The sequence below is a fragment of the Electrophorus electricus genome, chromosome 12, assembly GCF_013358815.1.
Source record: "Electrophorus electricus isolate fEleEle1 chromosome 12, fEleEle1.pri, whole genome shotgun sequence".
NCBI lineage: Eukaryota > Metazoa > Chordata > Actinopteri > Gymnotiformes > Gymnotidae > Electrophorus > Electrophorus electricus.
The window spans coordinates 8,644,123-8,670,268 of NC_049546.1; the positions used below are offsets into that span (position 1 = coordinate 8,644,123).

The window sequence follows — 26,146 nt, forward strand, 5'->3', positions numbered from 1 at the left end:
GTGGCCACCTGATGCTCCTCTCACTGACTGCAATAAAGAATTTCATGTTAGACTGAAGGGAGGATGAGCTGCTGACGAAGGCTTCTCAGGTGATCCATGGAAGATTCAGGAAAGTATCGGTGCATTCATTCAGGAAGTGGGTCATTAAGAGGTGGGGGGGGGGGGGGGGGGGGGGTTCTGTAGATATTTTCTACCATAGAAGGCAAAGATTTCCAAATCTTCCCCTTAAATTTTTCCAGGAACCTTGAAACAGCTTCCCCCAGAATGGCATACTGGGCAAACCCATTGTTTTTGTGCTGACAGTACTGACAGAAAGAAAAAGCCTAGTGAGAGCTGGGACCTCCATTCTATGATTCATGTTTCCTACTATGTTAAGTTTGAATTGGATGAAAAAAGAAACAGGAGCCAAAATGCTTGTCACTGGGCCACAAGCTTTTGTGGAGTTTTATCTGCTCTTGTCTATTTGCATTTGCACATTTGACACTTTGTAGCTTCATACAGGGAAAATAAATGAAAACATTGAATTCACAAAGAGGGAAGAACCAGTAAGAGAACCTCATGCTTAACATACAGTACCAACAAAGACACCTGCTACTGAAACTGAAGTTCCAGTCGAGCAGAAGCATGTCTTCACTTTGCTGGAGCAGACAGACTGGAGCACAGCAACGATTTACACATAGAATGATATTTCACATGACAATGAAGTGGAGACTCCCAAGGATAGGATGAAAATCAAACTACACTTATAAAGTTAGGAAGCATTATTTATTTACCATTTTGCTATTCAAACAAATAAATATGTCATAAGAGCACTGAAGGGTCATTCCCATCCCCACTCCCCAGAAGTACTTGTCCTTTAATCAATCTGTATTATTTGGGGGTTTTAAACTACTGTCCTTTGAATACTTCATGCCAAAAGAACTACTGAAACATAACAGTTATCGCTCTTTATTGGAACTTCATACATATTCTATCCATATGTAAAAACCTTTTTTTTGTCCAAAGCTGACATGTTAATGTCCTCAGGATATTACAGAAAGCGAATGCCTGCTCCAAACTGCACTCCATCACATATCCTAAGATAAAGAGACATACACATACACTTTAAATATTACATACTATGTAGATTAAATTATTATACTGTAGTTATATTAAACTGTATAAAGATACATTACTCTGTATAAAAATACAAGGTATATAACTGTGTAATATATTCATCTTACATGTCATTTTTATGACAGCTGTTTGACTGGATGTGAGCATGTTTGACTGAAGTTTGGGTTATGGGAACTACTTCCTAAGAGCATCAAGAGCACCACACTCTATAGGAGTGTTTTTGGGAAACACACTCCTGCCTATTTGAGGATTAGGCTGGGTGAGGGTGTACCTGTCTCCACTCTGGACGCCCATGGGAATGCAATAGTTGAGCTCAAGCCGAGCAATGTTTCCCAAGCGCAGTACTATGCCTGCACCATATGACCAGCGAATGCACTCCGCCAGCCTGCTCAGGTGAGCCCTCGGCCCCTCGCCTAGAAAAGGACCATTAGCAGTGAAAGACATGGGCCAGAGATGCTCAGAGCTGCAGGAGCATAACTGTGGTTCTCCAAAAGCACCAGGTAGTGAGGAAAAATGCCCACTAATGCTGATGTTAAAATGAACACATCTAGTCGTGCTGCACTGGGTGAGGTCCAGGACTCACCATAGTTGAGGTTGCACAAGTTTCCGGCATTGAGAAAGAAGTGTGTCCTGAAGAGGTCCCCAAAGCCCCCCCGGCCCGGCCTGAAGGGCAGTGGGGTGTAAAGGTGGATCCCACCAGCCCAGTATGCCTCCCCACCCAGGTAGTCGCCTGCCATTAAGAGTAGCAGATCTCATTTATTTCCTCCCAGTGAGGTATTCATTAAAAACAAAACAGCTACAGCATGCTCTAATGCTCTGCTGCATAGTGTTACATGGGGTCCCTTACAGCATAATCTGGTAATTGGTTCTGGTGTGTTGTAATGCAACTATTGTTATCACCCTCTAATCCCTTTCTGACAGGAAGCCTACATATAAACAGACTAGAATTGAATCTGTATCAAAGCATGGCCAATTAATGTCCAAATAACTATGAAAATGTTTGTTAAATTCTGATTTACTCGTGTCAATTATATAAAGTGAAGAGGAGGCTATTTTTAAATTTGGTGTCTATGGTCTCTGGTGTGAGTTTCCTTACCTTCACTCTGAGGTCCAATACTGTACATGCTGAACCCCCTCACACTGGTGGGGCCTCCAAGATAAAACCTGACGTTCACATTAAACCATGTCAGATCTATCCCTGTCACAGTACCACTATTAATTTTGTGCATATAAAAAAAAGAGGAAATCTTAAGATCCATTTTTTACTTTAACACTAATTCCCAGGTTTATGCAAGCCACACCTGTCCTCACTATAACACTTCAGAACAAACCTGTCCGCAATGGATGTGGGTTTGTCTCCAATGGGCAGCAGCATGCCCCCCCACAGCGAGGCAGAAAGGACCTGCAGGCAAGAGGGAGGCTCAAAATACCACACTTATAGACCCCAAAAAAGCCCTAATGACACACTGTCCCAAGAGCAATCCAATTCTGTCTGTGCTTTTACCACTCACAGAGTCCCAGAAGAGGCGCCTATTGACCTGAATCTCAAAGTCCTCCTTCAGGAAGCTGGCATCTCCACCTGTATAGCCTGCCAGCTCCTGCACAAGCAGAAAAGCTTGTTCAGCACCAGCATAAAGTGTTTCCGGTTCGGTTTATAAAACCAGGAAAAAAACGCATCTGGCCATACTCACCTGGTTGACTTTTAGTAAGGCACCTTTCTTAGGGAGGATTGCAGAATTGCGTGTGTCAATAACCATTGCATGCTGAAGAAAGCAAAATTCACTGGTTCAGATCATTTCTTTTAAGCACACATTTAATTCCAGCATACAAGTCTTATCTGCAGCACTGCATTATCTGTAGTTATCATGCATTCACTCAGACTACAAGGAAGCATTTTTTCCCCTTAATAATCACTATCGGCAGGCATACCGAGAGGGAGGATTTAAGTGAATGGCCGCTTTCCTCTCTGACAGCGAAGGAGGCGGTACGCGCCAGGCAGCTCAGCTCCCTCCACACGCCCTCCCACTTTACTGTATGGTTCGTCTTCCAGATGGGGAACTGCCAATCAAAACACAACAGCATCTAAATGTACTGCATGGCACATGATGTATTATGATATTAATGCATGAGTTAATGTGCCATCTTTAGCCACTTCAAATTAACCTTGCTAGGATAACACACAAAAATGTCATTCTATCAGTACAATAAGAGCAAGAAAGTAAAACCCTTACGCTGAACTCAGTGGAGATCCCTCTGTCAGTCTCCCTCAGTGAACTCCAAGGGAACTGCCCCGTGACTTTGTAGATGTTGACAGAGAAGCTGCAATAGCAAATCTGAGTGTCAGTAGCAACCAGTGGAAGCTCGGGTATGGATAAAGCAGTGAAGCAGACATGGCAATAAGAAAATATGTAGATTATGATGTAGAGTCTAATCCAAGGCCTATTCTATTGCCAAACTGTGATTAAATTAAGGCTGAAAAGGAAAATGAAAAGAATTAGCAACAGTGAACCATTCCTTAAAGAAGCACATACTTGCGCTCGAAGTGACCAGCCTGGGGCTTGAAGAAGGAGAGGCCGTAGGACGTTTCTTTTGTACCATATGAGAACTGGAAGGTGAGCTTCTCAGCACGGCCAAAAATATTGGGCAGTTTTAAACCCAGTACCTTCCAATCACAGGAAAAAATACTTAGAATTCACTGTCTATGAGGTATTTATTTTGACAAATTCCTCTCAGGGTTCTAAGAATATTCTCAACAGATGAATGAAAAAAGGACAGTGGATATGAAAGTAACGCTCTCTGAGACACTAAACATTAGCCATACCAGTGTGTATGTATCTTTGTGTGTATCTTTGACAGGTGGAATAAAACTTAGGTTCTTATCTAACTCACCATGCTACCCTCATTATTTCCCACCATAGTGTTGTAGCTTCCTGTCAGTCTCCTAAGCTCTTTCACCTCGAATGTCACGTCCAGTCCATTGGGCAGTGCATCCTCACCTACAGAAGAGAAATGCAGCCTTTTCATTTCTTTTAATCTTTAGGTGGCTACAACAAAAACTACTGCCTGTCAAAAATAACATACCTTCTGAAGTATCGATGACGACTTCCACTTGTCTGAAAATTCCCAGACGCAGCAATCTCTGTCTGGCATCATGGGATTTTTTCATCACCTATGGAATAAGAACAACACATGCAACTCTTACCTCACAAGGCATCATACCACTGCTTTGATTAACTCTTACTTCAACAGAGTACTCCCATATACAAATATGAGCTACTTACATCAATCAGGTTCTTAGCCTGGAAAACATCTGCAATTTCATATGTTAAGATATCCTCCTTAGTCCTTCCAAGGCCATCTATATGCACGTGCTGGACCACAACCTAAACAATTACAGAGTTTTGAAAGCTCAAACCTTGCAATAGCCTGCAAGAATTAAGATGTGTTTGGTGCTATTTTCAGTATAAACTAAAGCATCTCACATCTTTGTTTTCAAGAACTTCCTGTTGAGGCTCATGCTCTGGTTCTCCCAGATCCATGTCATCTGCCTGCACCCCCAACTCAGGCCCTTGCATCGGGAGAGGGTCTAAACTCTGAGGAGTAAAATTGTAGCATTTTGTGAGAAAAATGCTGACAAATGTAGCGTCTGTTTTCACGGGTCCTAAATGTAAACAGTTGTCTTGTAAGTTCTATTGGGATGAAGAGTCGCTAAACAAGTATCGGTTCCTCAAAAAAACATCAAACACTCTTTGTTTCTGAACAGCACATGACACTGGTCTATCCAGTTAAAATCAATTTCACTACAATTACCTTTATAGTAAAGGCAAGTTACACTATAACGAAAGGCTTACCCTGTTAGACAGGTAGCCAGCCAGTAGGCTAATACATTCATATTTGAATTTATCATCACAATACAGTACAAACTCTTGCATTCATGTTTATGCATACTGTGGTCTCTTCCTATCGTCTTACTGACTGCTAGCAGCCAAACATATCTACTGCACACGATATAGCTAGCTAGCTAGTACAGATCGGTGCGTTCTGACAACGCTCCAGCTTGACCGGCCATTCACAGCTAAGACAAGTTTGAGGTTGTCAGTGTTCAGAGGTCATTGCGTTAGTTTCTTCAGTAGATATGGAAAAAATGACACTTACTCTCGCATGCACAGTCCCCATGTTTAAAAGCGCCTTTACATTCAAATGTGCCTATAAAAATACAATGACACTTAAATCTGTGGGGGTAAAATTGTGCGGACTCTTGCTAACACATAGCGACTTACGAGGAGGCCGCCATGACACCTTTTAACCACGCCTCTTCGAGTTAAACGACACAGGAGGCAAATGAAACGTCATTACCCTTTCTTTTTGTCTTTTTTTAATTACAAAGGTAAACAAACACATTCATAACCGATATCACTGTATCTATTATGATGTATATGCAATTAAAAATAAATGTAAATAAATGTACAGTAATTTTAAAAAGTCACGTGCAAATGGAAAGGGGGCAGTTTTTTTCTTAATATATTTTCGCAAATTATCTTTACCTTCTATGTTACTATACTATGCACCTATACGCTCAAAATTTAAAACTTTTTAAAGATAGTCTTTATAACACTGTAGCTTAGCCGATGCTAAATAAATATAAGTTGCAAACTCAAACGGTTTATGAAAAGGTGACATTCATACTTGTGATAGTAATAGGTACGTCTGCGTCTGAATCTTCGTTATGTTTTGTAGACATTAAGACTATAAAAATAACTAATTCATTTGTGGGCTAATTGTTGACACACGTGTTCGATTTTTGGCAGCGTTTTGGCGGGTCTCTCGAATCTGGATGAGCCCTTGATTGACAGACTGTAACACGACCATCTCCATGACAACGTAAAGCGTCCTTGGTTTGTTACTGTGTAGTTAACGCTGGCTAGTTAGCCAGCTAACATACGTTTCCTCTTGCGGCTGAAAATAGTACGTGAGGAAGCTGGACCCGAGGAGAATAATTCCACAATCATTTGCGTCGTCCTAGCAGAACTGGGTAAGCATTTCAGGGTCACGTTTCACCTATAGATTAATTAATTATTCTTAGTAGAAATCCATTGTATTCCTTAACCTTCCCTTTTGCTCAAGCCAACTAACTAATTATTAGCTGGCTAATAATTGTATTTAAGCAACAACAGTTGATTGATGAACTGATTAAGTTGATTAAGTATTGCATATAAGGCTCAATACCTACTGTCCTCAGCTTAAAGCTATCAGAAACATTTTTGGAATGGACAAAAATAAACGGAACACTGGCTAAGATTAAAAAAAAATCTATAAACAGTTCCATCTCTGTAAAAGAACATAAAAATTAAATAGAAATGCAAATAAATCATTCTGTGATATAACCTTCAGGTGCCAGTGCACTAGGCAGTGATGTCCTCAGTAGTGCCTCTCAACTCAGACCTTGAGGACCTGAGACCCACGTCACGAGGGCTCACCTTCATCCCCAGAGTCAGAAGCGTCAGTCGTACACCCAGAGGAGACTTTCAGAGGAAGAATGGCCTGAAATCTGATTCCGGTTAGAATGGGCACAAATTCTGTAGAAGTGATTTTTAATGGATAGTCTCAGCCTCAATGTTCAAAACCTTGTGTTCTTGTGCAATATTGAGCAAATGGATCTTTCTTTCTCCTGTGCAGCCTCCTCTGTGCAGTCAGTGGCAGATGAAAATCTGTCTTTAGCAGACATTGAGAGCATGCTCTCACAGAAAGTGGAGGGCAGGAGGGATGACCTGAAGGCAGCTTTCAAAGTCTTTGACCAGGAGGGCAGTGGCACTGTCACCAAAGGGGAGTTTCGCCGGGTCATCGAGAGCTTCCTTGTGCCACTTACACAGTCTCAATTCGAAACCCTTTTGGCAAAGGTGAGCAAGTTAAAAGTTCAAAATAAGTTAAAATATGGGCTCTCATTAGATCTCATTAGATACTTAATGGTGCACATAAGCTAAAGTATTAACATGGTGATATAGACTTATGTTTTAAAGGTGCTTTAAGACATGTAACATGACATCATACAGCATCTCATCAAGCCCATCATACATCACATCATGCACATTCCATTTTTTGACCATGTTCATCATTATATTGTATTTATTTTAGGTTCCAAAGAGAGGAAACAAAACTATACCCTATATGGAATTCCTACAACAATACTGCAAGCACTTGTCAGCACCAATTAGGTATTATGGGTACTTAATTTTTCTGAAGCATTTTAATTGTACAAACATTCAATGCAAATTATCAGCATCTCTTGATACAGAATTCCATCTGTGAGTGGCATTTCTCGGAGCTGGGTACTTGGAGAGCTGCAGTGTCGTCTGAAGGAAAAGGTGTGAGATTATGGTTTACTTTATAACAAAGTATGTTTTATTACATTTTCTAATGGTTTCCCCTATTTTACTTCTAACAGATAGGAAGCAATTTAAAAAACATCACAAGGGCATTTCGTCTGTTTGATTATAACCGTGATGGGCGGATCCAGCAGCATGAGCTGAGGAGGGTGCTGGAGAGTTACTGCTTTCCTATGAGCCAACAGGAGTTTCACAGGTCCTGATCTAATCCATGTATAGATTATAAGAATAGGATGGAGGAGCTACAAATTCAAACAGGGGACTCTATATCTTGGTGCTGATGATTGCAGGTTATGGTCACACTACAGCCCAAATAACTCACAGACACTGTCTTACAAGGAGTTTCTTGAGAGGCTTGGTGCTGATTGTGAGAAATACCGGAAGATCGCACCCGACTCTGCAAAACTTGGTATTGTCTAAGAGTAATATGATGGGTAAAATAATGCTAGTTTCAGTGCTAGTTTCAAGTTCCTGTATTCATAGTTATATTCATAGATTACTTTGGGCAGCTTTCAAAGAGGAAAATTTTTAATGTTTTGTGACAGATGTTTACTGCTCTTTTATAATGCTGTACTTTATAACATTGCTCTGTTTTCCACTTTATTTTATTACCGCTGAAAACCTGTTCAAGCTTTGAACTGGGATGCAGTAAACCAGTCTAGAGCAAGACCCAAAAGCAGGACAGCAGCTTGGACGTCGTCAGAAAAGGCTGGGAATACTTTGGATGAAGTCCATGCCAAGTTCCTAAAAAAAGTAAGCATGTAATACATCATTGTAATTACAATCAAATATCTTAATAACATATTAAAACCTGAATGCTGACTCTATATTCTGTGAAATAGATGAGTGTAAACCACCTTCTTGTGGAGAGAGCGCTTCAAGCATTTGACATTACCGACAGTGGTGTTGTCTCCCATGACGACTTAAGGGCTGTTGTGAGCAGTTTCCTTTTTCCAATCGATGACAGCACTTTTTTGAGTCTCTTAAGCAGGTATGAGGTTGATCTGTGTTATAGTTGCAATATTTGTTTGTGTCTCACGTTGTGATTAAGCTTGTTTTTGTGCCTTATAAGGATCAGCTACATTTACCTTTGGTTCAATGTAGGTTTGGACTGAACTCTGTTGAACGTGTGGAGTGGAGAAAATTCATTAGTCTATTCAAGGAAGAAGAGCAGGTATTACCTGCAGGGTGAGCCTAAGTTATAGTTTCTGAAAAATATTTCAGTGTATTTGATTGCATCAGAGTGTTTTCTGTTTTCTGAAATGCTGTCTAGAAGATCTCTGAATGCATAGGGGTTATAATAACAGGTGCTTTTTGTCTCAGCTATGTGATTCTCCTGTCTCCATTAGAAAAGATGCAGGTCCAGCTACCCATGATCTGTTGAGTATTAATGAAGTTCTACCTAGGCTACAACAAGAAATACTTGAGGTGTATCCTCTTCTGAAGAAATCCTTCCAAGTCTTTGATGAGGTTTGTTAAAGGTTCCTGAAGTCTCATTGTAGCCACCTACATTCACTAAATCATAAATTCTTCCATGATTAGCATTTTTCAGATATTTCAAAATTAAGAGATATAAAACTGCAAAGGTATACTAGAGTATCGTATAACATATATGATTTTATATTTCATGCTGTGTGTGTGTGTGTGTTTATTCCAGAAAAGAAGTGGACTGGTCAGCAGGAGTGATATGCGACGAATTCTGCAGGGTCTGATTTTTAGTCTTACAGATGAGCAGTTCAGAGGGCTGATGAATCTTGTCCATGCGCCGCAATCAGGAGCCATTCCCTACCTGCATTTCCTGGACTTTTTCTATGAGAAGAAGCTTGCAGAGGTATTGTAACATTTCAGTAACATGTATATGCATATATGGCTTTGCTTGTCTGACTTAATATATTCTTAATATTAATTACATTAAATTAAGTACATTTATATTTACAGCATTTGGCGGACGCTCTCTCATCCAGATCGACTTAGAAAAGTGCATTGTCATTTACTGATAGAACGCCTCCTAGCCAGTACTGTAGGGTGCAAGATACCTAGAATGCTGTTGAAATACAGGGATCAATGCTTTTGCCTAGAACTGCAAAACACATATAACTCTATCTTATTATAAATAAACAATACCCTACAATAAGTACTAGAATTTCAGTTAGTCAACATAGGAGCAGGATCAGTGGTCATTCTTTCCACAAATATTCCACAAACAGATGGGTCTTCAGTCTGCATTTGAAGGCAGCAAGGAACTCTGAATTCAATTATTTGATATATTTCTTTTTTATGAAGTGCTAATATACAGTCCCCTAATCTTAAGTCATGATGAACATGCATTACCTTAAGTTTTACTTAATGCTGTTTCAATTAAATGCAAGATAATTATGTGAGTTTTATATGTATCCATAGCAGGCTCAGCAGCAGAGCAACAAGGCTGCAGATCTGCCAGAGAGCTGCACTCAGCCTTCCACTACCTTAGCCACCTGGAGTGCAGTATGTACACTTCACTTCATAGACTAGCAATTAGAATTATTTTAATATGGTTTTCTCTTTCAAGTACACTTTGGTTGTAATGTCATTACATCAATGACATGTAATAATATATTTAATTATCATATGACTTTATTTTTAACGAGTTTATTAACCATATAACTACACCCAATTTGCTTTTCAAACCACCTAGCTTTAAGTCATGTCAAATTATGATAAATGTGTTAATGATTTTGTTTTAAATGTGACCAGGGCAAAAACAGGGTCATAATAGTCATGCTGACTGTTTACTTCCAAAATATTTGACTTGTATCATCAACAGCAGTGGCGGACTTGACAATAAATTAACCTGTAAGACCTGTACATGTAAGGACATGCACTGCATATTGTGACGTGGGGAGGCTTGGCAGGATGCAAAGAGGAGCCATATGACATACAACGACATATATTGTTAAACAGGAAAGACATTGTAGTGCTTAGGCTATCACAGGATCAAACACTGACAATATTCACATTCAAAACAAAAGATCTATATACTCAACTACATACTAAGAACACACAGCAAGGAGCAGGTGTGAAACCCAGTGAGGGTGTGGCCATACATACAAATGAACACACACACACAGGGAGTCTTGGGTACTGGAGGCTCGCCGCTCTCAGAATCTGCCGAGCACGTGTCCATCACAGATGGGGAATCCTCATGGAGGGCCTCCTGTATTTTATCACAGGATCTCCCAAATGGTCGACCTCCGAGTCCGACCAGAAGCTGACGTCCTGATACCCCTCACTCCGCTTGTACTCCCCGTAGTTTTCCCGGTAGTCCCAATATGGATAATAGGACCCTGTGGAGTCGGACCCTGGAAACTGGTTGCCATCATACCAGTTCCGGTAGTCCATCGAAGGTCTGTAGGTCTCTGCCGAGTCTAACCCTGTACTATACTCAGGGCCCCCCCCAAACGTTTCCAGGAGCACTCTCCCCTGTTGTACCAGTGTGGAGAGTGCCCAAGACTATGGGGGGTTTCCCCACAAGGGCTGGGGAGGAACGGTAACGCGCCTACTTCCCCTTCTTCTTCTTCTTGCTCATTCCTGGCATCCTTCGGCGGTAAGTGTTTTTGTGACATGGGGAGGCTTGACAGGATGCAAAGAGGAGCCGTATAGAATACAGCAACGTTTATTGTTAAACACAAAAGACAACGTAGAGCTTAGGCTATCGCAGGTTCAAACACCGACAATATTCACATTTAAACAAAAGACTTAACTCACACACTAAAAACACAATGAGGAGCAGGTGTAAAACACAGGGAGGGCATGGCCGTACGGACGAACGAACACACACACACACACACACAGAGGGAGATGTTTGGGAAGAGGGGCTTTACTGACACATGTGATACACAAAGAAAACTCTTGTACTTCTCCAGGAGTTATTTAGCATGTAGTTGAACAAGCATTTAATTGATGGAGTATATTTAACTATTTTATTCCATTTGTAGGTAGAAGGGATTCTTAAGGAGAAGCTATCTGAGCAATACGATTTATTGATGGCATCTCTAAACCAGGCAGACCCAGCTCAGAGTTGCACTGTCACTCCTGAAGACCTCAAGAAGCTGGTCGAGCAGTATGGACTAGTGCTGTCTGACAACCACTTTGACAAGTGAGAGTCTCACTGTGACTGATAGGGACTCATTTTGATTTTGATTTTCTTAAAGCTGCCTTATCTCTCCCCAATGTCCATCCCCAGACTCTGTAAACCATTTATGGACTCTGGAAAAGTGAATTACAAGCTGATGTTGACAAGCCTTGGGATCTCCAGGAGGAGCGGCGAGATAAAGAGTGCTAACACATATCTCAGCCCTATTCAAAGGTGCGTTTTAAGAGACTGTTTTCATTGAAAAGTGGCGAAGGGCAGAAAAGCCCTCAGCAAACAGCCTAATTGTCATTTCTCAGTCTGTCACATTTTATCAGTCATCTTTTATGTAACATGCTTTGGGCTGTTTTGTGTACAGAAATGAGAGTGCTTGTCGACTGCATGTGGGGAACATTAAAGGGCAGGCAGTGGCACAGGTCATTCTGAGGATGCTCAGAGACAGGCTGCAGATGCGTGGTCTCACACTCCAGCAGTGTCTGATGGCCACGAGCAGAAGCTCTGAAGGGGTGTTGGGCCTAAGAGAGCTCCAGAAGGTAATTAGCTCAAACATTGTTGTTAACAGTAATGATACACTTTGAAAAAATGTTGTCTTCGTCTAAAATCTTTACTTAATCACATGGGCTATTAGATCCAAGGAGTAAAGATACACTGAGCACTGTATTCTATCTATGCCCGCTTTGCACATCTTCTTTTAGATTCTGAATGACTGTAGAGTTTCCATGCAAGTGTCACAGTTTCAGACTTTCATCCAAGCTCTTGGTTTCTGTGATGGGCAGATCTCCTTTGCCAACTTTGTAGCCAAATATGAAGGTAATAAGTTTTATTCTCTAGTAAAATGCCATAGTATGATTTCTAACATAAAAAGGAAATACTTTTTGCCTTTTTACACAGATGCCATAACAAAACAAAGCAATGAAGAGCAAAAAAGAAAGTCAAATAATATCGAGGTCACCAGCTTTATGTCTGCAGAAGACAGTTTCAGTCAGCTTGAGAAAAGAATCAAAGAATGCCATGGGGTAGTGTTTTCCTTTGATTTATGTGAATAATTTTAGTTATGATTTTGGCGTTTTTGGCCCTTTAATAACACGTTTAATAATACATTTAATAACAATGTGTAAATAAGCCTCTAAATATAGTTATCACAAACTGACCTTAAGACAGAAAGTTAAAAAATCTCATATTTTCTCCTAGGATGTTTTAACAGCATTCCATCTGATGGACAGAAACAGAGATGGGCTAGTGAACCAGAATGACTTCAGAGTTCTGTTTGACAGCCTTAGCCTCATCACTAAGGAAAAAGAATACCAGAGACTGTTGGATATACTGGGCTTTAAGCCTGGCTCCACTTTGAACTACACTGAATTCTACAGCAAAGTCTGCTCTGCCACCAGGACTGAAGTACACCTAATCTCTAACAAGACGTAAGTGCGTCAGTCATTACTCACCATGGAAATGGCTGGAAATACTATCCCTGTAACATAGGCGAGGACCAATCATAATGTTCGTTCATGGCATTTTGTTCCCAGAGCTGATCAGTTGCTTGACAATACATGCGAGCAGGTCCATGCCCACCTGGTGGCCACTGCACACGCAAACTTGTCAGAGCTCACAAAGGTACCACTCCTTTTTTATCTTTCAGTGAAAAAGCTAACCATTAAAGAGAAAATATGGGGAAACAATTCTCCAGATTACTGGTTGATGAGTGGAAGATTTGAGTGTTCACTTTTGTATACTAATTTAGTTGTCCCATACAACACTACACAAAATAATAGCTTCATGTACTACAGCATCTATCCTGATGTATCTGAAACTTGCATCTTGATGTATCTGAGTGAAATATTTAAGAGTTCATGCATTTTCACTATAGTTTGTTTTGTTCTTCTCCATTGTATCTACTAAGTTTAAATATTGATAGTGAGATGAAATCTGGTGTAATTCAAATCATTTAAAAATCACATAGAACAACTATAAACATTTTCATGTGTTTTATGACAGGCTTTTTGTCAATATGGTGAAGATGGTGAAAGCTTCATCACTAAGAATGATCTGAAGCATATCCTCTATAAATACTACTTACCCATTACTCCAAGACAATTTGAGAAAATATGGGCAAGGTAAGGAATATTAAACAGTGTCTATAATACATGCAGTGGCTGTATTGAGAGTTGATATGCTTTTGAAAACTGACTCAGGATGAGTTTCAGTTTCAGACTCAAATGTAAGCTTGAATAAAGATGACAAAGAACTGATCCCACATCCTTTGTATCTACTAGGTATGATGAGAATGGCAAAGGCTATATCACTCACACAGAGTTCCTGGACAAGATGAACATCATGCCGTGTACACGGATCGAGTCTCCAGCAGAACCCACCCCTCTCACAGAGCCCACACTGCACAAGCTAAAGCAAGTAGCATGTTGAAAAAGCTCTGCTTCACAGTTAATGCCAATAATGTAAACTTGGAGCTTGAGTTTAATTTGAACTATTTCAGTGATGTTCAGAAACTGAGATTGAGAGTCTTTATTGGCATGCACACGAAGTAGAATACGAACTACCTCTTTGTAGGGAGTGGCTGAAGCTCAACTTTGAGGATGTGCGCAGGAGTCTGGTGGCACTGGATAAAAGGAATGACGGTCATGTGACATCAGTGGACTTGCTGTCTATGTTACGCAGAAATGGCTTCCAGATAGATGAGTACCAGTTATTGCATCTAATTAACAGGTAATACAAACATTCACAAAAACACACTCATTAGTATGGTTTTAACACAAAGCCACATTTGAGAGCTTGTTCCAGTTCATATACTTTCTTTCTAAGGATATTTTGAAATAGTTTTTGAGTTGAGCAGAATGTTAGTAGAGGAATTTGAGTTGGATGCAAGCATTTTGTAATCTTTCTCTTGGTTTTCTTCCTGCTGCTTTTATCCTTTCTTCTTTTGCAGTCTTGGGCTTCAAGTTTGTCACAATAAGCTGCTTTATCTTCATTTTCTGGACCGTATGTCTGGGCCTGTAGTTGATAGCAGGTCTGTCATGATGTCTCCAGTTAACTCATTTTTGGGGTCTCCTGTACCAGGAGAGAGTATAGAAGATCTCAGCCCTGAGAGAGCCTTACAGAGACTGCAAAAGGTGGTCACCACCTCCTCAGATACTCTCTCCAAGGTAAGGCCATACTAAGAAGAAATCATGCCATTATTAATATATGGAAATGCACTAATTAAAAATCATAATTAAAAAAACAATGGTAGATGGTCAGTTAAAATCGCATTCCTGCTGTTTTGGTGATCCAGGCTTTCACAGCATTTGATAAGACTGGAAATGGCAAGATAGCACAGCGTGACTTCCGGCGGGTGCTAGACCACTTCTGTGTCAGGCTCTCGGATGTGCAGTATAGAAGGCTGCTGTCTAAACTGTCAGTCAGAAACGGAGAGGAAGCCATATTGGACTGGAAGAAGTTTCTGCAAACATTTGACCTTTGCAACCAAGAGGTGAAAAATGTTTGTCATTCAGTTATTGCGGATAGTTCTGTTACTATGCTAACTACTAGTGATAGAGCATCTGACTTAATTGTTTCATGGTGTCTGATTTATGCCATATAAATTTGGGGTTTGTTTTTTTGGGTTTTATTTTTTCAGACATCTGAAGAATGGGTTGAGAAAATTCACAAGGCACGCTTCCCTAACCAGACCTGTCCTCTGCCAATCAGTGATATTTTAGGGCGGATCCGAGAGGTAGTCTCCGCCCGTCTTTACACCATCACCAAGGAGATGGTGGACATAGATTATGCCAGAATAAATGCAATCTCAAGAGAGGATTTCAGGAACATTTGTGACCACCACTTCCTGAGACTCACTGATGATCAGGTAAGCCCTAACTTTAAGTAACTCTTACTAAGTTCAAATTTAAAAGTATGACCAAACAACTCTTAATTCCCTTCACCATCCTGAACACCATAAGATACAACATATGTGACCTTTCCAGTTTGAAAAGCTATGGAAAATGCTACCAGTCAATGCCTTTAACAACCTGGATTACTGGGAGTTCCTCAAGAAGTTCACTGGAGAGCCCCAAGAAGCAGAAACAGCAAGAGGAACATCATCTCCAGACTCTGCTGGTCAATCAGAGAGTTCAGCTAATGTTGTCCCTTGGCGGCCAAAGACAGCATACTGCACCCTTGAACAAAACAAGGTATCATTACTAGTACTTGACCAATTAGGTAGCCTCATTTTTAAGTACCTTGCTCTGCATAGTGTTCTGCATAACAATGTGACACATCAGTAACATTATGAAATGTATAAGTAGACAACAGATATATATAAATACAAAAAAAAAAGTCTCATCATAGCATAAAAGAAAGATTAAAAATGACCATTGATGGCTGGTCTTATCACCACTTACCTCCTGACCCCAGTCACTAGTTCTTGAGCAGCCCAGGCGTCCGTCCACGGTGTGTGAAAGGTCTGAGGTGGCCCTGCTGCGGGACTGCGATGCCGTTGAGAGGAGACTGCGATCCCAGATTCAGAGCTGCTGGAGCGAGGTTCAGAGGAGGTGCAAAGAGGCCGACATAGAGAGGAGCGGCGAGCTCGATACAGACACTTTCTTAGGTATGTTGTTGTTGATAATGAGAACAACAGTTGAAAACTGCTTTTCACTTTTCTATGATTAAATCATCTTATTCTGTAGTTTCATCGTTACACGGGTTACAGAGCTAAAGCTGTTTTCTGGTATGTATTATTCCCCCAGGCATATTGAAGGATCTCCATATTAACCTATCCAAGTCCCAGTTTGAGCAGCTGTCCAAGAAGCTTAGCATCACAAGCAAGGGACATCTCTCCTACCCAGAATTCCTGCAGCACTTTGTGCTCATGCTCAGACCACAGGCCAGTATATGCACCAGCAGGCTCAAGATCCACGTGCCCAGAACACCGGTGAGGCTTCTGTACGCACTGCTGTACTGTTACAGATTACAGCATTGTTTAACATTACTGGACTTACTGTGCTTCCATACATTAGAAAACATAGAAGATATATAGTTTTGAAAGCTCTGTCCAAGATATGGAACTCTTATTTACTGTACTGTAGTGGTGAGAGACTACATTGTTCACAGATGAAGATAAGAATCTTAAGGAAATAAAATTGCATTTTCACTACATTACCCAGCATGCTGTATGCCGCTTCCTCTCTACCACAGATGAGTGCTGGGCACCTAAGCAGGCAGTGCATGGATGCCTTGCTCATGCTGTGTGCTCCTGTACAGCTCTACTGGAGGTCCATGAGGCGTGCGTTTATCTCTCATGACAAAGAGCGCTTAGGGAAGATTTCTCTTCAAAACTTCAAAAAGGTAAATAATACTCCCCTCCCCCCAGGTAATTCAAGGTAACCTATTCAACAGGTGATAGTGCTTTTCCAAGGCTTATTGTTGCTTATAATGTAATCAGGAGTAAAGATTTGGAGTAAAGAATTTGTATTCTTATATTGAGTAACTTGCCATGAGTTTTAATCTGTCTAGGACATTTGTAAAGTAAAATAAGAAAAAGAAAGAGAAGCAGTTTATATGATTTTCTGACAAACAGTACATTTATCTTAACCCTCCTTAACACAATTCTGATTAGGATATCAGTCAGTGATCAAGAACTAATAAAACTACTAAACTGCATGTTTGTCATTCTCAACAGGTTTTGAAACAGCACAACATTCATCTCTCAGAGGAAGATTTATTTCATCTTACATCCTTCTTTGATAAGAACATCTCAGGAAATATATCATACAATGATTTTCTACTAATTTTCCAAAAATAAATCCAGATGTTGTGATCATCTATATATAATCTATATATATAAACAATAGAAAACTGTTGTCATAGCTTGCACTTATGACTACAAAATCAATTTTCAATTATGCTATTTTCCTTCATTTAAAACATTTTCTTTGGTTGTTTTTAAATTAGGCTCTTTTTTTTTTAACACAAATAAAATTCAGAATGATTGGTAGATGCCATCACATTACTTATAATTAAATCAAATAAAACGTATGAAAAACAACATGTTCCTTAGTCTTACCATAAGCTTACTATTGTACTACTAATTAATTGGTAACAAGCTGGTGTAGTTGTATTACAGGGCTTGGCTGAAATTGGCATGAAGAGAAAACTGTCCATAGAATGAAAATCCCACCTGATTTTCCTTCACACAGTGAGGGAGGGTGGATCTCTGAATTCAATGGCAATTATTCCCTAAAATGTTTGGATGAAATAACATACTATTATAATTTAGAGGTGTATATTTAGCTTAGTATGCCATACTGTTTTGACTCTCCAATCTTACAAAGACATTAAAGTTGACAGTTCTTCCATGCTTTGGTTGCAAAGGGTTATTGCTGGTAACCTTTCCCCTTATTTATAGTTTGTTTCTCTGAACTCGCCAAGTGTCAGGTGGCCTATCTTAGTGCAAGGCTTGAGAAACATGACTAACACAAATGAAGAATGGACTATCTCTTTTGTTGGCTGTGGTTTTTTGGGAGTCTATTCTTTGGGAGTTTATGGCTGTCTGTTGGAACGGACTTATGAACTGACTCGCAGAATGACAAAGATTTGCGGAGCTTCTTCAGGAGCCCTGATAGGAGCAATGATAGTCTGCCAAATGTCACCAGGTGAGAAATGATATTGGTGTTTCTTTTTTCTTCATGCTATTAAACTTTAATACAAGTCACTTGTTTGAATGATAAATGCAATTTATGAAACATTTCAATATGTGCAATTTTAGAAAGTTTGCAACTGGACAATGCATAGATATTTCATTCTATGAAATGGGCATGAAAATTCCAGGATTGTTTATTTGTAGTAGTTTCATAGTCTCTGTTGACTCATTTAGTTAATGATTTAAATGTCCCTCATGTTAAATGAATAGCAGGAAAGCAAATAACCATTCAACCATAAAATTGCCTTCTATTTTCTGTAAAGCAAAGTGCTGTAAACATCTGACGGAATTAGCCACAGAGGCTCGGAAGGGCATGCTGGGCTCTATGCATCCTTCCTTCAACCTGTTGAAGTTAACCAGGGACCTCATGGATAGGGAGCTGCCTGACAATACTCACCTCCTTGCCAGTGGGAGACTGTGTGTGTCACTAACACGCATTTCAGATGGGGAGAATGTGCTGGTGTCTGATTTTGCAAGCAAGAATGATCTCATCCAGGTGAACACATTGCTCTCTGAAGTTTTTGATAGGTGTGGATCTTTTCCAGATAAGAGCCTTGTATTTTTGGATAAGACACATACGGATCTTATTTCTTTAACATTAAAAATTAAGGCAAATTGCAGAATGCCTGCTCTCAGTTTAACTTGTAATTGTTTATCTTTCATTATCTAGGCCCTGATTTGTAGCTGGGTTTTTTTTCCCTTTTACTGTGGGGTGATCCCACCAAGTTATCACGGAACTGTAAGTAGCATATAATGAACAAAGTATTTCCATAGAATCTAGATAACAGCAACTTCCCAATCAGGGCATATATGGCCTGTAATCATAGCTTATTTTCTTTGACCTTTTTATTAATGAAAGTGAACCTGCAAACTCTGAGTGGACACTTTCCCCACACTTTCTATCCAATGATAACCATTGCCTTCTCCTTTGTCTCTGTTTTAATATGAACCTTTTTCAGCGCTATGTCGATGGAGCTCTGAGTAATAACCTGCCTTATTACAGCCTGAAGAACACCATCACTGTCTCTCCATTCTCTGGAGGAAGTGACATCTGCCCATATGACACCCCATTTTACTTCCATGAAGTATGACACAGCAATGTCTGCATCCATGTCACCTTTGCTAATACACACCGTGTCATCCAAGCTTTCTTCCCTCCAGAGCCTGAGGTACCTACAAATTACAAACAAATTCTTAAATTAAGTTGTTTATTGATATCATGATGTGCGTGGTAAAGCGATTAAAGTTCAAAATGTTGAGTGGGTTGTCAAATTGTTCTTTCTCTAACCGTTGAAATAAAACCTTCACAAAAGGTCTTCTTTTAGGTTATGGCAGAGATGTATCAAAATGGATACAAAGATGCTCTGAACTTTCTGAAAGAAAATGGTGGGCATTTATTTACATGAAGTAAAAATCTTATGGATATGTATTTGACTAAAGTCTGTTCCTATATTTTGTTTGCTGGAACACATAATACTTTTGGATTTCCTACTGCTTAGGACTGGATTTACCTATCACTGAGCTCATACCAAGTCAGAAACAGAACAACAGGGAACTCTAATTTTGTTTCAAATAACTATTTACTGGCAAACAGTATAAAAACATCAGTAAAGCCTATTGTCAGACTAGCACTTGTGCTCTTTTCTTAGTCTTCTGTGAGGCCAATATGTAGAAACATGGGTGGATACGTGAGCTATTTGTAGTGAAGTTGGTTACATTCATAATGATGGTGTGTTATCTGCCTATAGAGGTTATCTACTTCATGCTTCTAAGGTAAGCAGACTCATTTGTAACCATGAGTAAGTTACCAAACCATCATATAAGTTCTATAAGGCCATATGTTTCAAAATGGTCTTTTGAAACATATGCTTCAAATTGGTCAAATTAGAATTTTTGGTATAAAACTAGTAGTCTAAAATGTTTTTTGCCTTTCATAAATACATGAATATAATTATATGGTCAGAGGAAACAGAGGCTCTTAATCGAAGTGCCTCCTGTTAGGCGTTAACTGTGCTGGGCTATTATATTGACCATAAGAGTTGCTACGTGGATGCCAGACATAGCATGGCTGATGGAAGTGACCATACAGGTGATTGGATGGGTGTGGAAGGGACTGTGATCTAAAGGTTTGTAAACACAAAATTAAGATAAGTTGAAATGTATGAGGCTGACTGAACTTCTTAAGAAACCTGATTTGAAAAATCTATTTTCATTTTACTAATATTTCTGTCTCAACTCACAGGTGTATGATACTGATTCAGTGAGATTCCCTTTGTCTATCCTTTAATTGATCAGCATTTTTTAATAAAGATTTTTTAATCAGCTTCAGTAATTTGTCTGACATTCTAGAACAAGAAACAAATAAAGAATATTCCCAAGAAATACAGTCAATGCAATCAAATTTTAATAAACGGGGGAAAAAATGTAATCAAGTTTACAATAAGTAACAAAATAGCACCAATTGTGTTTGATATAACAGTAAAACCACATCATACTGTTTTGCAAATGTAGACTAGGAGTCATTAAGCGTTTTACAGTACTCAGAAAGGCCAAGTGGCTGTCTGACACTTGTTGAATTTGTAATTTGACCTCATTAGGTAAAAACAACTCTACAAATAAAAATACCTCCAGCCATCACATGATTGTATTAGAAGTTTTCTAAAAATGCACCTTGATATTAATGGTAGTAACCTTGTTGTGATTATAAAAGCAACATTGCTTTGATAATTTCATCTATGCTACTTGTTCATTTATACTATATCTTTCTGTGTAAAAAGGGGGGAAAAAGATGGAATGGTGTGATACATACATGGCTTCTAGGTAGAGTAATCAGTTCAAATATTCCACCACCCGTCCCCCTAAAAAACTACTTCCAAACAAGTCAAATTACATACAGACTTTACAAAAAAATCAAGTGTCAATCCCTGATATTACACATAAAGCATAAAAACAATCAACAGTGCTTATGTCATACACTACAGAATGAGAACAAAAATGTTTTGGACAAGCAAGTAGTAACAAAACAAATAAACAAAAAAAAGTTACATATAAAACACTACTTCCTAAAATGACCATTTTAAATTTGTCACAAAAAAAATCTTCTTGCATGAAGTGTGAAAAGTCTTCAGTTGAAGCACTGAGGTACAATTTCTTTATAAGGGAGCAGCAATTCATTTCTCCTTGTAGCTCAAGTAACCATGTCCGTAGTTCAAACCATTGCTGGCATACTTTTCCGCAGAGCAAGTTATGCACATAGCATCCATAGCTGTTTTATACCTAATGTAAGAGTTCATAATAAATCAGCAAGAGGTCACTGGTATCCTTGAAGACTCCTGAACTGGAAGAAGCTGCTGATGGGCACTGTATAAGAGCAGTGGATGAACACAGATGTTTTCCCTATAAGGCTGCATGTAAAGTCCCTTAACAAGGTTCCTGGTCACACGGCCCCAGCCTGAGCTTGTGAAGAGCTGCCGATGTCCGGAATCCCATCAGCGAAGGACTCGTTCATCCACTGCCCATCTGGAAGCTGGCCCACTGCATTTGAATTCCTTGGCTCTTTCTCCGCTGTTTCTGGGATCACAGAAAGACCAAGCCTTTACTTGGCAGACCTGCTACTACTCACCTAACTTTATTCTTTAGCAACCTCTTGCTGGCTAGGATTGCTGCATCAAATGGGACACTAGAGTACTTAGAAAACACTAGCATGGTCATCCAGTGAAACACATTCAGTAACAAGAAGCTGCTGCAAACCTGTGTCTCCAGAAGAAAAGGCACAGTGGCCATTACTCTGGCCTTCCTCTTGTCCAGGTTCCCCATATGCTCCTCCATAGGCCGCTTCATAGCCAGGATCATACTGCTCCTCCTTGATGGCCATTCTCTTTGCATCCTCTGCAAAAAGAAACAGTAGACTATGTATGCAGCATAGCATATCAGATCACCTTATCCAGCACAGGCTTCATATGAACGTTATCACACATATAATAAAGGATGGAATCCAGTGAATGAGTAAAGAACACTCCAGAAGTGATCAAAACCCAGTTACTTACCTTTAGCCATGCCGAGATCGAAGGAATAATTGACTTCTTCCACCTCCTGGTTTCTGACCTCTCCTTTCAGCTGGTCTCTGAGCTCTCGTAGCTTGATATAGAAGTGTACTTTGTCCTGAGCACGAGGGAACTGTGCACAGCGGGCACTTGAGGATGGCATCAGGTACAGTGCCTGAAGAACCACAGCGAGGAAGGCACAGAATGAGTAGTTATTATAGGAGCAAATTTCCCCACACCTAAAATAAGTCCATGCCTAGACTAAAAGTAATTTCCAAAGGTGATCCAGAATATACACTGCGATTTATTAATCCATGTCTGTGAAACTGGCAAAAGTTAGAATTTGCAAAATGATTTGTTTACATTTCTAAGATACTCATGTATCAAGATCCTACCGTGTCTGATTCAGGAATCTTGATAGGCTGTAAGCCAAACTCCAGAGTTTTGGGCTTTTTCCCAAATATCTCTCTACAGAACATTTCATAAATACCTAGAGTAAAAAGAAAGGGAATGTTGCAATTGTATTTCTCCTCATCACAAGCACCTGTAAAATATTTAGTAGTAATCAGATACTTACATTTTCCATTAAAAACTGCTATAAGAGGTTTGAACTTCATTATCTTTTCCACTAAAATTTTGCCACCCTCTCGAAGCTCTTTACTATATTGGAAGTAAAAGAGAAATTGTTAAATGCTTTCTAAACCACTTTTTCATAACATGTATGAAATGCACAGATAAACAGAAGTCACACCTTGACAGATCTTTGCTTCCTGGTGTTGCTCTGGCCACCATATTGGTGAAACCAATGCCATATTTCTCAGGAAGAGATTGGTCATCCATATGGTTCAGTAGTTTCTCAGTGAATCCAGACAGGAACAGACACTTCCCTGGTAGAAGAACAACACTCCAATAAAATGACGAATGGTCAAAGACAATAACAAATGCACAAAAAGATAACTGAAAGACTTTCAGATTAACCAACAAGTACTACTTAAAACTTACAAAAATGGTTCCCAGGTCCAGGGAACCACCTTCCAATGTAGGCCGCCATCAAACCTGGATTGATTCCGATCTTTATAGAGGAAATATATGGCAAAAAGACAAAGCCACCCAAATATTTAAAAGAGCAGGCAGACAAATTAGACCAGGCCTTTATTTCACCACATTAAAATGTCTCACAAAGAAATTAGATATATTTACAATCAAATAGTCCAAGTTGAAGGTAAGGATGTCTGGCAGAGTCTTTTTCATAACTTCCTCCTCAGTCATGCCCTTGAAGCGATCCACTTTCCGCTTAACTTTCTTGAAGGCCTCATCAATCTTCTCTTGTGTTCCTTCAGCCAGCTGGCCTTCTTTGGCCCCCTTGGCCTTCTTAGGCTTTGGGCCTGGTTTAGCTTTTGGGCCTGGTTTAGCCTTGGGCTCTGGTTTAGCCTTGGGCTCTGGTTTAGCCTTGGGCTCTGGTTTAGCCTTGGGCTCTTTGCTTGCTGATCTGGCCCTCTTCCCTTTAGCTTTGGGTACTAATAATAAATATTTGTATTCTCTCAAAATCCAAATATAATCATGCAACCATTCAACCACTTCTTCAAAAAGAATAAATCAATAATAAAATTATATGTGAAAAGTTATTCTGTGCTGTGGAACCAAGATCTCTCAAAACTAACATATATAATAATAAAAAGAAACAACTGTCCAGTATCAAAGATGACAGCCAAGACATGAATTGTCATCTTATTATATAGAACAGTTTATACAAAAGTGGTTGTGCCAATACATTATAACAAACACCATCCTGCACACACTAAACACTATAATAAACAATATAATACCATTTTATAAACAGTACTAACTAAACAAAAAATGGAAATTATTGGAGAGCTAGAAAGTACCTTGCTGGGGAGCAGCAAGTTCCAGCTCTAGAGGAGTCTGTTCCTGGGCAGGCATTTGTACCATGAGCCCTTCCCCTTGCTCTTTAGGTCTCTCCATGAACTGGGCAGCAATACCATTAGCCATATGAGAATACTGTGCCTGGAGGGCCTGAAGGTGCTGCTGTGCTGACTGAACCCTAAGAAAAAACAAAACAGAAAAACCAGTCACCATATATTCATCCATGAAACGTTGTTCTCTGTGGGCATGTTTTAAAAATATAGAGTTCAAGATATGAACCAGTTAGTTAAAGCTTTAAATGTAAATTATATACTAATGAACTTAACTAACATAAATACGATCCTATTAAAATAAAAAAACAAAGCCAATTGTGTAAGCGGTCATTTTCAAGTTAGTGCGGGCAAGAAGTTAATATTTTCCACTTATCATAGGCTGGTTAGTAACATTCAAGAGATTTTGCAGTTGCGCGGTGCTCAATCGGTTTAAGAACCGTGGATAGGAACAAATTTATTCCTGGCGCCATTTGATGACAAAGGGGGAGACTCACCAGTGTTGGATATAATCCGAAGGGACATGAGGCAAAGATCCGTAATTCCTTTCATCCATCTTTAGGGGACTTAGTGATAAACCAACATTCATATATATTCGTTTAAACAGTTCTATTATTAGTGGTTGCTTGGTCAAAGAATGTTTCTAACCAGTCCTCTTGCTCAGCAGGTGAAGTTGTCTAGCCTGCTTGCTAGTTAATTGGCATATCGATAAAAAGTTAACTTTAACGGTTATGATGGCAATATATATAATTATGAAAGTGATATAATGTAGCTAGCACTACCACCCAGAAAGAAATTTACCACATGCAGCAACACAGTCTGTAAATTAAATAACAAAAGTTATTTTACCTCGACTTGGAGCAAGTTACAATTTATCTCGTCAGACGTAGGATAGACAGCTAGGTTAGCTGGGCAACTACCCCGCTGACAACTCACGGATAATAGCTAGCTAGCTACCAGCTTACTATTACTACTCTATCGTCTTAGTTTTAAAATATCATTGATTTATTGCATTTAAGTATTATTCATATCAAAGATCCCTAATAACACTATCAGGCAGAATAACAAGTCCGAGTGTGCTAAGATAGGAAGAAACATCTTTATTTTGATTAGACATCTAGCTAACGGCTAACCTCAGATTTAACCACTTTAAGTGCAGGTTAGCTAGCAACCTACCTACCTAGGTTAGTTAACTGGCTACTGAAATTCTCTGAGCTGATTTTAGATGAACGTGATCAGGTAGCTATCATATCAAACGCTAGCTAGCGTTAGTCAAGAAAATTCATAGCTAAATGAATGTCAGCTGTCTCAGGTTCCTAATTCTGCCCCCAATAGCTAGCTAGCTAGGCGACACTAGGTTAACTAGCTAGCTGAACATTGATGTAAAATATCCATCTAGGAGTAGATGATAGCAACATTTATAACATGTATTACAGTGCATAGTGGCAAAAATAATACATACCGTTGTAATCTGAACAGAAAACGATACCGATCCAGTGAAAGGTTTTCCTCCTAAAACAAATCCCGATGAAGGCAACAAAGAACTATACAGTAGAGTCAGTTTGGCACTGGAGCAGACCAACAAAGGACCTCGGGGGACGTCCGGGAACGAGTACCTCTCCAAAGGATTACTGAGTTTGTCCTGCGCGTTTAAACGGCAATAATCTCAATAATCATTGCTTTCTTTTTTAACAACAAACATATGTTTGTTGTCGTTGTTGTTCAGACGGGTCCACGGTGACCTTTCCTAGTGTACACTCTCCTTTAACATTTAAATGTTTCAGAGATCTTTTTCTATTGGTTATGTGCTTGACGAAAAGTAGCTTCCTTTTCAAGACACTTCTTAGTTT

The 26,146-nt window shown here is 39.5% G+C and overlaps 4 protein-coding genes across 6 annotated transcripts; 2 read left to right on the forward strand and 2 right to left on the reverse strand.

Annotated features, from left to right (window-relative positions):
* Positions 1-414: 414 nt before the first annotated feature.
* Positions 415-5,423, reverse strand: samm50 (SAMM50 sorting and assembly machinery component). Its single transcript, XM_027024531.2, has 15 exons — positions 5,272-5,423; positions 4,599-4,709; positions 4,398-4,499; positions 4,198-4,285; positions 4,006-4,112; positions 3,648-3,778; positions 3,348-3,435; positions 3,046-3,174; positions 2,808-2,879; positions 2,628-2,714; positions 2,448-2,518; positions 2,213-2,280; positions 1,700-1,846; positions 1,388-1,529; positions 415-1,076 (listed from the first exon to the last, which is right to left on the reverse strand). The coding sequence occupies exons 1-15, from the start codon at positions 5,290-5,292 to the stop codon at positions 1,031-1,033; spliced, it is 1,410 nt and encodes a 469-aa protein (XP_026880332.2). The 5' UTR covers positions 5,293-5,423; the 3' UTR covers positions 415-1,030.
* Positions 5,424-6,087: 664 nt separating this feature from the next.
* Positions 6,088-17,422, forward strand: efcab6 (EF-hand calcium binding domain 6). The gene is given in 30 exon segments (XM_027024528.2): positions 6,088-6,148; positions 6,508-6,673; positions 6,793-7,013; positions 7,249-7,337; positions 7,394-7,478; positions 7,559-7,695; positions 7,790-7,908; positions 8,131-8,252; positions 8,342-8,490; positions 8,604-8,687; positions 8,849-8,969; positions 9,157-9,330; positions 11,474-11,634; positions 11,722-11,844; positions 11,987-12,161; positions 12,324-12,438; positions 12,520-12,644; positions 12,820-13,049; positions 13,155-13,242; positions 13,624-13,742; positions 13,902-14,037; positions 14,198-14,349; positions 14,570-14,786; positions 14,915-15,112; positions 15,260-15,487; positions 15,606-15,812; positions 16,036-16,228; positions 16,368-16,552; positions 16,816-16,965; positions 17,300-17,422. Coding segments are annotated over 29 exon segments (4,371 nt in total). The 5' UTR covers positions 6,088-6,148; positions 6,508-6,528.
* A 663-nt stretch (positions 17,423-18,085) lies between these two features.
* LOC113586424 (patatin-like phospholipase domain-containing protein 2) lies at positions 18,086-19,410 on the forward strand. Its single transcript, XM_027024527.2, has 4 exons — positions 18,086-18,272; positions 18,583-18,815; positions 18,990-19,058; positions 19,279-19,410. Exons 1-4 carry the CDS (start codon positions 18,086-18,088, stop codon positions 19,408-19,410), a joined length of 621 nt encoding a protein of 206 aa, XP_026880328.2.
* Positions 19,411-20,701: 1,291 nt separating this feature from the next.
* Positions 20,702-26,036, reverse strand: tdg.1 (thymine DNA glycosylase, tandem duplicate 1). 3 transcript variants are annotated; one of them, XM_027024572.2, is made up of 11 exons: positions 25,759-26,035; positions 24,794-24,862; positions 24,249-24,424; positions 23,563-23,879; positions 23,365-23,434; positions 23,114-23,249; positions 22,940-23,022; positions 22,758-22,852; positions 22,366-22,537; positions 22,070-22,207; positions 20,702-21,889 (listed from the first exon to the last, which is right to left on the reverse strand). In XM_027024572.2, the coding sequence occupies exons 2-11, from the start codon at positions 24,850-24,852 to the stop codon at positions 21,756-21,758; spliced, it is 1,380 nt and encodes a 459-aa protein (XP_026880373.2). In that variant the 5' UTR covers positions 24,853-24,862; positions 25,759-26,035; the 3' UTR covers positions 20,702-21,755. The 3 variants fall into 3 exon arrangements, with proteins under 3 accessions (XP_026880373.2, XP_026880372.2, XP_026880374.2); XM_027024571.2 differs by having other exon boundaries at positions 24,794-26,036; XM_027024573.2 differs by lacking the exon at positions 24,794-24,862.
* Positions 26,037-26,146: the final 110 nt, after the last annotated feature.